We start from the raw sequence: 11,230 nt of genomic DNA on the forward strand, positions 1-11,230 counted from the left end.
TCTAACAGGTTCCTCACTTCCTCCGCGACTACCTCGGTATAATAAAGGGCCGATCTCCTTGTTCTTTGGATGACAGGGCGTACATCCGGGAAAACATTAAGTTGGTGGCAAATAAAGCTTGGGTCAATGCCAGGCATGTCGTATGGCGTCCATGCAAAGAATTCGATATTCACTATCAAGAATTCTACCATCTCGGTTCTTTCCTGGGCGGTCAGGCTTGATCCTAGAAAAAAAGAACTTGTTAGGACTTGCTGTGTCGATCCGCACTTCCACCAACTCCTCAATAGCCTTTTCCTCGGCCCTGGTGCCCACGTCATCAAGGACACTTTGGTCTTCCAGACCTTCGATCATTTGAACGAAGCCTTTGGCAGCTCGGCTCCCATTCACCGCCATGAAACACTACTTTGACATGACTTGATCGCCCCAAATTTCCTCAACTTTCCCCGTAGCCAAGCGAAACCTCATAACCTAGTGGTAGGTTGACACCACTGCCTGCATAGCGTGAAGCCATCCCCTACCTAGGATCAGATTGTATGTGGACGGCACAGTCCATACCCAGAACTCCACCTGCTTGACGACGAATCTGGTTTTGACCGGTAAGATTATCTTTCCCATCAGCCACTCCGGTTGTGCGTTGAAACCAACTAGTGGCAAAGTTGTCAGAGCCAAGTCTGTATCCCGGAGTTTGAGCTGCTTGAAGGCGTCGTAATACATGATCTCAACCGAGCTACCATGGTCGATCAAGATGTGCTTGACATCGAAGTCTCTGATGCGAAGGGTGACTACTAGGGCATCATTGTGCGGCGCTTGAATGCGCTTAAGGTCCCTACTTGAGAAGCTAATCACATTTTTCTCCTCGGTCTTGCCCCTCTTGATCGCGGGCTGGACTGACAAAACTTCCCTCATATGTTCAACCTTTTTTATCATCTCCCGGAGCTCGCATACCAGTGCCAGCTCCACTATACCGTAGATCACATTGACTACACCCTGGAGGGGCGCCTCTAGGTCATCTAAACCGCTCGGCTCAGCCGGGGTGTGGTGCGCGGCTCTAACTCCTCCGTCGATGTAAAAGTCTAAGTGACCGGCTGCGACTACTCCTCCAAGTGCTACTTTAAGGGCAAACAGTCCTCCGTCCGGTGCCTTCGCTCCCTGTGAAATATGCAGTGGTACCACGGATTAAAACATTTTTGCGCATCGCCTAACTTAGCGGGAAATCGGACGTAATCCTCGTCGTGAATTTCACTAAGTATGCGATAAATTATGATCTTAAATACCGTGGTGATGCCCGTCCAAGCGTTCAGCTTTCTGTTTGCATCAGCTGTGTCATCGCAGGGATATTCTGTTCGGTCATTACGGCGACCTCTACCCCGATTTCTGCGATTTGGACCACGGTCAGATTTCCCTATGCGGTCATTTGGACGGTTCGTCTCCTATCCGACCGCATGTACCTTGCCAGCCACCCTTTTGTCCGTTGCCACCGGATTCGTCTTCGCGGTGGATGCCGCCGCATCATCCTCTACTCGGATGTGCTCATTGATGCGTTGCATTAGTTGCCCCATGGAAGTCGACTAGTTCATCATGAGCGAGTCCCTCAGTCTATGTCCGACTGGGAGACCGCGCTTATATTGGGTGATTGCCAGGTTGATCGGGCAATCTAGGATCTCATTGAAGGTCTCCCAATACCTAGCGTTGTATGCTTTGAGGGTGTCACTCGACTCCATCTTGACGCTCAGGAGGTGGTCCACTTCCTTTGGCGTTTTAGTGTTAGTTTTGAATCGAGTTACGAACGTTTTCGCCAACTACTGCCACCTTTCAATACTCTCCTCCAGAAGCCTCTCAAACCATTTCAAGCCCAACTCGCCCAAACTCGATGGAAAAATAAGGCACATAAGAGCGTCATTACGCCTGTGTCCGGCCATGACCTGCTGGAAGTGGCTTACATGCATGTACGGATCGATTTTTCTGTCATAAAGCATAAACTTGGACTGGTGAAAGCCCACTGAGAGTGGTGTGGTCTCTATCTCAAAGGAGAAGGGGTTGGCGTTCAGTCTCGCCAAATCTGTGTCCAGAGGGACAAGCACGGCTGGGCGGGGCAGTGGCATTACGACCTCCTCACTGGCGTGACCTCTGTAAGATAGCCACTGTAGCGCCAGCACCCTTTGAACCTCCCGTCGACGAGCTCGTTCCTTCAGGACATCCCTCAAGTCCTCTAAACGAACGGAGTAGGAATATCTCGACGTCGTCGACGGACGTGAGGGATGGTAGGTACTATCTTGCGCGCTAGACTTCTTTGCAGGAGTATCTGAGTCTCCAACCCTATAGCTTCTGCTAATGAAAAAGAAGGGCGTGTGCGGCTGGCTCTGGCTGCCTGAACGGCGGGGTTAGGTGCGCTCACTATGGTCTCCCACTCCAGCAACACCCTTCCTTTTGACCTGCTATTTGAGAGCTTCCATCTCTGCTGCCATTCTCTGGATGACGGTGTCTTGGTCCCTCAACTTGTGCTCCAAGCGTCGAGCGTGCGACTCTCTTCGCCGCCGATGTCCGTCGGGGCTCTGTGAGTGACCAAAGCTTCTAGCGCGCTTATTACGTACATCTCTTGGAAGACCTCCTAGGGAAGGCCCCAGGTCCGCCATATTCGGAATGGCGGGAAGTCCGTCTCTCCTTCGGACTGACTCTAGGGTGACACCGTCGATGGCAGACAATGGCACTTCGTCGTTGTTCGCCATGAAGAGTGATTCGATGAGCTTGGAGGGCAAGGTTGTGTTTGCTCAAAAGTTTCCCACAGACGGCACCAATTGTATGGGAAAATAATTTCTGATACCGTCCGTACTCCTCGGTCTAAGCTGCGCTTCATTCCGACTAACCTGCAAGCACGACGACGGTGAGCTACCCGGCGGTGTGTTGCCGGAAAACTCCTCCGACAGTCAAGTTAGCACACACTCAGAAAGAGAGAAGAGAGAAAAGACAATGTATTAGTGTTTCTCTCACCAGAAGATGTTCCATCCCCAGCATGGGGGGTGTAGTCCCGTTTATATACTTCTCAACGCTCACCTCTGCGTCCATTCACATACTTACGCGCAGAGCTGCTCTCCAATCACACTTTCCCACGTATCAGTGCAAATCCAGCTAAACACCACCTAATCAAACCGCCAAACATCAATGGAGCGATCCGGCAGCCCGGCAACGCTACCCCGGCCTTCCAGACCATGTCACTTAACGAAACAAGCAGTGCTCCTCGCCAAGCTCCATTACGACCGAGCTTAGCAGCACTCTGTCATGATCGAGCTCCTGCTAAGCTAGGCCGGTGTGCGGAGGACCTAGCGCGCCGAGCAAAACGTGCGGACAATAGAACCTGAGCTAACGGAGCATCATCTCGGCCAAATGGGCCCAGGACTCCAGCCTTGTGAACCAACCCGGGATCGGCCCAAGCTAGCTCGGCCCAAACATGCTCGATCCTCTCAGGCCGGACATTACCACGGCCCAAGCTAGATTATGAATCTCCCTCTCATATATAAATATATATATATATATATATATATATTCTGTTTAATCTTAAATTTGGGAAGAGATTTATGAATGGAATGGAGATGTTAAAAATAAAAATAAAAAACCCATAATTTCATTCATATTTTTATTTAGTTTTTAATTTTCTCTCCATAATGTCTTCTCCAAATCTAAGATTCAAACACAAACTAAAAAATGACCACAATTTTAATTTTCCCAATTATTTCACTGGGTTCAAATTTTTGAAACTTCCAATTTGTTTTGCATAATTACATATATAAACCAAAAAAAAAAAATCCCAATTTTCATTGAGTTCAATTGAACCGATTGAATTATAGGGGAGCTTACATATAAGTTCTATTGTAACGCCTCAAAATAAATAACAATCGCTCATCTCATAACATTTCTCAGAAATGATCAATAACCTCATATTTTATAATCCATTTATAATCTTGATCATACAAAAGATGACATATGCGAGTATACATTCATAAATCTTAGATTTTGAATCTTTAGCATATGACATGGATACATGGATTAAAATAAAAATAAAATCAAGTAATTATATGACCTAATGGCTATATCTTTCTAAGTTGATACTTGGGTACATCAAAATGAGTTTAGCTCAATACAATTAAAACACAAGGCTTGTGCAAAAATAATTACATCAAATAAACAAAAGAAACTCTCGGCTCCAAATCTTCCAAGCTATGTCTTTGGTGGAGGCATATCATCAGCACCTAAAAGTTGTTTTCCACATAGGGTGAGTCAAAATCCAGTAGAGATACTTTAACACAATATATGAATCTTAACAAAGCCATAAGGTGAATGCACATGCATGTAATTTGTTAAACATTTCACATTTCCATTATATATCAATTCATGAATATAAACCTTTTATAATAGAAAACAGGGCAGTGGATACAAAACACTGAGAATCTCTAGGTACGTGTTTGCTAGTAGGTTATACAATCACTACCAAAGTCATTTTACCGATACTAACAGAAATGATCAGCACCTAACCACCCAGGTTTCTAGACTTTCACTAAGAAGACACATGCCAACATAGCAACCACAACTACACCCCCTAACCAGATTCACAAAAGTATTCATCCATTTTTCTCAAAACAATACATTTTCAATGCTTAAGTATGAAATGATGCTCAATGCGAGATGTATGAGTGATTAGTTTCAATTCACGTAATCCTCATGCAATTTCTACAACATTCAAAGCTATCCTCCACCGGTAGCTCAAAATAGATATTTCTATACAACAAATAATTTCCAACAAAAAACATAATCTCATCATTTTTCAAAATAGGAGTGATATTACATATTCAACTCCACCATCATCATCAACATATATATTCGTTCCATTCTTGCCAAACCCCACATCATTTTCCATTTACTTTCACAAACTAAGTATCCATAATTTTAGAACAAAACCCTTTTACTTACATAATCAATTTTAAGTAAAGAAATTCACCAATTTAACATAACTCAATCATAAACACATCTCCACAACCTTTCTCAAGAACCCATTTGAAATTTCTCTTTTTCAATTCAAAACCAAACCTTAGGTTTAACCCAAAATTCTCAAATCACTAGATTCTTTCAATAGACAAATAAGTAAGGCAAAAATCATACCAAAAGTTAAAGAAACCCCTGCCTCAAAAGAAGAAGACAAGAGAGAACAAGAGTTGAAGTTTGACGAAGCTGAAAATGATAACTCCTCATATTAAAACAAAGCTCTCAACGTGCTCTACCTTTTTCTCCAAAGGACTAGGGTGAAGAAATCAATAGATTAGGAGTATTTAGAGCTCAAATGCAAAAAACTAGAGAGAGAGAGTGAAGAAGTAGGGCTTGGAATGTTTTAGAGAGAGAGAGAGAAAGTGAAAAGTGACTCTGAATACCGTTTTCTCGGATTGATATATGCTCAGACCGCTTAATCGATCAAAACGCCGTTCGAGCGTCAAACACAATAAGTGACACTGCTTGGGCGCACAATGACCCTCTCCCAGAAGTTCGGACCTACAAAAGACCGCTCCAGTGCAAATACCTCACTTCCAGAAGTTTTGCAGACTGTAAAAGACTACTCAAGCGAACAGGCAAAAATCTAGGCGATAACTCGTTTGAAAAACTAACTCCAAACTTGTTTCAAACACAACCATAACTCCCAAATAGTCAAGCTCAACTAGTAACCAGATAAAAATGAAATGAACTGTTAAGGATATGGATTCCCAGTTTCAAAAGTAAGGAATGGATCAGGTCTAAACCGGAATCGTTATATTTACTAAGTAGACTTATTGTCCAATAGGTCCTATGGTAATTAATGGTATTTTTCAACATACACTATTAAAAATGTCACTAATTGTTAATTTTTAGCGATAGTTTAAAAATTGTCACAAAAAAGTCACTAATTATAAGTTATAGCGACAACTTAAAAAAATTGTCAAAAAAAAATGTCACTAATTTTCAACTTTTAGTGACAGTTTGAAAATTTTGACACAGAAAAACGTCACTAATTGTAAATTATAGTGACAATTTATTAAAACCGTAATAAAAAAGTCACTAATTGTCAATTTTTAGCGACATGTACAAAATAGTTACAAAAAATTATTTTTAACAACGATTATAATAAGACTTATTTTCAATAAAATTTAATTAAAATTAAATCCAATTATTAGAACATATTAATAGTTTATCCTAAATTTATATGTAGCTCCACCCAAGATTGGGTAGCAATACTTCATCTTAGTGAAAAAAATTCTTTTGTTCCCAAATTTTTATGTCTTAAAATATTTGCATTATTTTACGCTTACAAAATACTAAACAAATAAAAGTAATAATTTAAGTACATCTTTTCATGGTATCAAGCAGCAGAACATAAAGATTTGAAGATAGGGAATGGCTTCTCTCCCATTTATGATCGGATTGGAGGGTACTGTTAATTTCTTAAAAGTTTACTATAAGTTCCGTTTCGATAATTTGAACCGTTCAATGTGTAGAATTCGTCGAGTACTATTTGGCTGTAAAAAATCACGTTAATCGGATATTGATAGCTATTTGATCAAATCAGATTTTTGTAAGTCATTTATCTTTCATCGTCTATTTTTTTCATACAAAACTGATTTGATCACATATCTATCAATATTCGATCAACATAATTTTTTACAGGCATATAGTACTCGATGGGCCCAACAACAGTACCCTCCAGTCCGTGATTGGACTAGAGAGAAGCCATTCCTTCGAAGATAAAAGATGTGAGAGGAAATCGCAAATAAGTTGGACAATACAAGTCTATCCTATTTGAGATGCAACACATATATTTTAGAAAAATAGTTAAAGTTGATTTTTTTGATGTTTTTAAAATTTTTATAAAAATATAAAAAATAATATAACTCAAAATAAATTAAAAATTAAAAATAACTTTTAACAATCTTCGTACAATTCTATATGCGGACTACCAGTCTTTTATATATGCCTAAACAATTATTATATATAAAATAATTATTTTAAAATTGTCTCACAGAAATGTTATTTTCCGTGTAAAAGTAGTAATCCAAGTGAAACTTTTCACTATATCCAACTGTCCCAAGTTGGACACGCAACTGCAGTCACTGAATTCATCAAAACACTTTTTGAATTCTCTAAGTTGAAATTTCAATCCCCCTTTCTGTCCAACATCTTTGAGGCTTGAGATTTGTTATTGTTACGTAAGCTTTGTTTGTCTCCTTAGAGAGGGGCCATCTCCTCTTTTGTTCCCTCTTTATTAGGTCCAATAGTTACTGGCCTACCCCTTTTGACTTTACACCTCATATGTACTGTTATCATCATATCAAAATTACTTTATCAAAATAGATCTAACATAGACACACAAAAGATAAATATTCAGAAAAAATATTTATAAATTCATTAAAAAAATAAATATATGATGAAGATTAAACTTGATATATTGTGAACTTTTATCCATAATAAATCTGATGGATGTAATTTAAATTTTGAATAATTTTTTTTTTTAAAAAAAAAATCTTCGAAATTTATAACATTACTCAAGATAGATATATGTACATTTTTGGGTGGGTCACTATCAACTTATTAGTTACCAGGTGAGTTATCCACTTTCTAGTTAAAGCATGTCTTGATTTTATTGAAAGTTATCAATTTTCTTAAATCACTAATAGTTTAAAGAGAACGAAGAATAAGGTGCATGACAGAACAAAATATTCAATGATGGAGATGAAATGGTCAATAAAAATTAAATTTAAAATTTCCAAAAATCAAAGCTCTAATAACTTGATTCAAAAATATAATATCAAGTTAACATAGGTTATTGTGACAATTTATTCTTATGAGAGATGGTTTATTATTGAAGTATTGATCAACTTTCTAAGTAAAGACATGTGATTATCAGGGGCAGAATAAAAAATTATGTCAGAGACACCAAGGTGTGTGCGTAAAAAAAAAAAAAAATAGCTTTGATACATTATTATAAAAAGATAATTTTTTACATAAGAGTTCTGAGAAAAAAAAAAGTAATTTATGAGGGGGAAAAAAAATAATTTTAAAGTTTTAAACTATTAATGAAGTTATTTTTGTTAGTTGATAATATCTAATAAATATATCTATGTACTATTATAATTACAAAATGTTGTTATCTTATTAAGAGTGTAGACTTTTGGACAATGAAAATTCAAAAATTGGATTTATAGATTGAGTGCCCATAATATTATTGGTCTAAATATAACATGTCATTAAATACATGTATTCAAATTATTAATCACTATAAAAAAAATTTATTTTTATTTTTCTGTCATTTTTGGTTTCAAATTTTATAATTTTTTTTTAATATCTTCTAAATTACAAGCACTTGAACAATAAATTTTGTTAATTTTTTTTTTTATTATCTCAATTGTCAATTAAAATAAAATAAAAAATTGGCTTAAGTAGTTAAGAAGTGACTTTTGCTAAAATCAAAAAGAAATAAATATTATTTTTCTATTAAAAGTGATGGTTGGTGAAACTTATTTTTTTTCATATAATAAAAAAAATGGGAGTTACAAGTGATAATTTATTATTCCAGCAATACTACAGATCCACAATTTCATCCACAATGATGTGGCAAAAGAGTTGTGTCTCATGTCATTAAGTGTATAGCAAATTAAGAGTTGACGCATATGATACCATATCATTGTGGGTGCTTTTTGTAGGTCTCAAATATTTTTCTTATTGTTCATCTAGACTTTTTTGGCACTTGTGAAATATGGTGGATCAAATTTTATTTTATTTTAAATCTCAATTGTTAATTTTTTATTTATTTATTTATTTTTTTTTTTTGGCACTTGTGAAATATGGATAAACTTGCAACTTCTTATTGAGATCTCAAAGCATACTCCATAATCGTGAAGGTATTATGAAAGGAGTTTGGTAATCAGAAAATTCATTATTTCCTCCAAATGTGAGTTTTTGCAACTTTCTCATTTATTTTCTTGCGTTTTCTTTACTGTTTTAAATATGTGGTTTCTTTATTTTAATAATAATATAATAATAAATATATACAAATATATATTATTATATTATTATTATGTTTGTTTATATTATATTAATTATTGGATAAATTACAAATAGACCTCCTGAGGTTTGATTAAAATACGAATCAACCCCTGTGGTTTTGAAATTTATATTTCACCCCTGAGGTTTCTAATTTCATAACAAATCGTTCCTTTTATTAATAAATCACCAAGTAAATTAACACTTTTTAATGATGTTAAAAAAATGTTTCAATTAATAATTTAGGTAATTTTATTATTGTATATGAGAGCAATTATGAATTTTATTTTTTTAATTAATTTTGTTAAATAAAAAATATAATAAGGAGGTATTTGTAATTTTTCAAATCACATGAGGCAATCTTTATTTTAAGCAAACCTCAGGGGTGTATTTGTAATTTACCCTATATTATATATTATTATTATTACTATATTTGATTTGTTAGATTCAATTTATGTTTGAGTTTGATAGTTGTTCCAAACCCCACGTCTTTTATTCGGTATTATAATTATTTAGTGTTGTAATAATTTCCCGACCCCCACTTCTTTCTATCCCTTTTCATTTATTTGTTTTTCATATCTATAAATAAGTATCATGTTTTATTTTTCATCATATCCATGTTTTGCACTCATGTTTCATGCATTAAAATTCAGCTCATTTGCATCTGTGGGTTTAATCGATTTCTATGTGATTCTGTGCACTATACCCCTTATCTTGAAATGATTCACATGTCATGTATTAATAGTCGAATTTTTAATTACATTTTTGTATATGTATATATTACATTAGAATTTTATATATAGGATCATGCATATTTTCTAATTTTGTTTTGCAGCTTCCCGCGGAATGTCAGTAAATACAACGTGAGTGTTTACTTTTTAGCATCTCACTTGTGTGTATTTTTTTATTTTTTTTATATTATGTGGGGACATAAAATTTTTGAATAACGACACGTGGCCGAGGTGTCACCGAAGTGCCAGCCAAGGTGCCACATGTCCTGGTCATGACGCCGAGGTAATCTCGGCTAGGCCGAGGTTATCTGCGAGAATACCGGAATCCGAGATAAACGGATAAGGGACAAGAGTCCTAGAATGAGAGAAGATTTCAGTTTGGATAAAGATGAGACTCTTAGAGAGTTTATCCTAATCCTACTGGAAGTCCAAGATTAGCAGTAATCCTAAGTCCATTAGAGCTAGGCTCCTATTGGGACTAGGATTGTGTTGACTATAAAAGGGAGGCACCCCCATAAGTCTAAGGTATGCTTTTGATATTCTGTGTAGTAAGTTAAGCACTATTGGTTATCTTTGAGAGATATTGACTACTGACTTGATCGTTAGAGTACCCCCGAGTGGACGAGCCACCGCCAGAAACTCTTCTTTCTGTTGCAGATCGTTCGGGCTTAACCTATTCTGCCGGTGTTCTCCAGCTGGGTACCTGTTTGGCAGTGTGGTCAAAAAATTACCCACACAATTTGGCGCCGTCTGTGGGAACGAAAAGAGAATAGATAGCCAACGACAGACCGAAAGAGAAGGTTGGGGACGGCACCCCTACTGAGAGTGGGAAATATATTGACCTTGGCATCGAAGAAGACAACTACAATGAAGAAACTCGTGATAAGAATCACGGAGAAAAGGACGTCGGCCAGGAGGGCGACGTACCGAAGAAATCAGACTGAAGCAAGTATTATAACGAGGACGACCTCCAGCCACCGTTTTCGTCACAAGATACGCCGATTCCAACAGTCCAGAAAGATGCCCAGGCAGGGGGGCAAAAGACAACTCCTACGACTCCTCAGCACGATAGGACCAAGGAACATTCTCACCGGCCTTCAAGGAAAGTCGGACGAGGAGAATCAAGAAGGGGAGATTCACAGAGGACGCATCGCACCAAGGAAGCTGACTTCAAAGAACATTGGCATGTTCAGGGGAAGGACCTCTGTTTCGACGCGACCAATGGAGGGAGGTCCAAAAGGACTCGCAATGACACAAGAAGTAGTGCACCAAAGAGACTGAAATCCGGAGATAGCCGAGCTCCTGGACGAACCAAGGAGGATCTGAGGGATTACCTCTAGAGAAAACGACAAGATGCCGAGGTGACCTCACCTATCAAGCCGAGATAACACTGGATATGAGAAGACAAGAGCTCAGCCCAAGTAAGCCGATCCCGAATTCCAGAT

The 11,230-nt window shown here is 37.7% G+C and overlaps 1 protein-coding gene across 1 annotated transcript; it reads right to left on the reverse strand.

Moving 5' to 3' along the window:
* Nucleotides 1-468: 468 nt before the first annotated feature.
* On the reverse strand, nucleotides 469-1,559 carry LOC114317728 (uncharacterized). Its single transcript, XM_082885034.1, has 2 exons — nucleotides 1,449-1,559; nucleotides 469-1,149 (listed from the first exon to the last, which is right to left on the reverse strand). Exons 1-2 carry the CDS (start codon nucleotides 1,557-1,559, stop codon nucleotides 469-471), a joined length of 792 nt encoding a protein of 263 aa, XP_082741160.1.
* Between the last annotated feature and the right edge of the window lie 9,671 nt (nucleotides 1,560-11,230).

The sequence above is a fragment of the Camellia sinensis genome, chromosome 8 (assembly GCF_055761805.1).
Source record: "Camellia sinensis isolate YWXY chromosome 8, ASM5576180v1, whole genome shotgun sequence".
NCBI classification, from domain to species: Eukaryota; Viridiplantae; Streptophyta; class Magnoliopsida; order Ericales; family Theaceae; genus Camellia; species Camellia sinensis.

What these genes read in the sequence shown, in the direction of transcription:
- LOC114317728 (XM_082885034.1), bottom strand. Translation starts at nt 1,559, where the DNA reads ATGGGGCAACTAATGCAACGCATCAATGAGCACATCCGAGTAGAGGAT. An exon ending in ACAAAAGGGTGGCTGGCAAG is followed by an intron (nt 1,150 to 1,448) that starts GTACATGCGGTC and finishes CATATTTCACAG; the next exon opens with GGAGCGAAGGCACCGGACGG.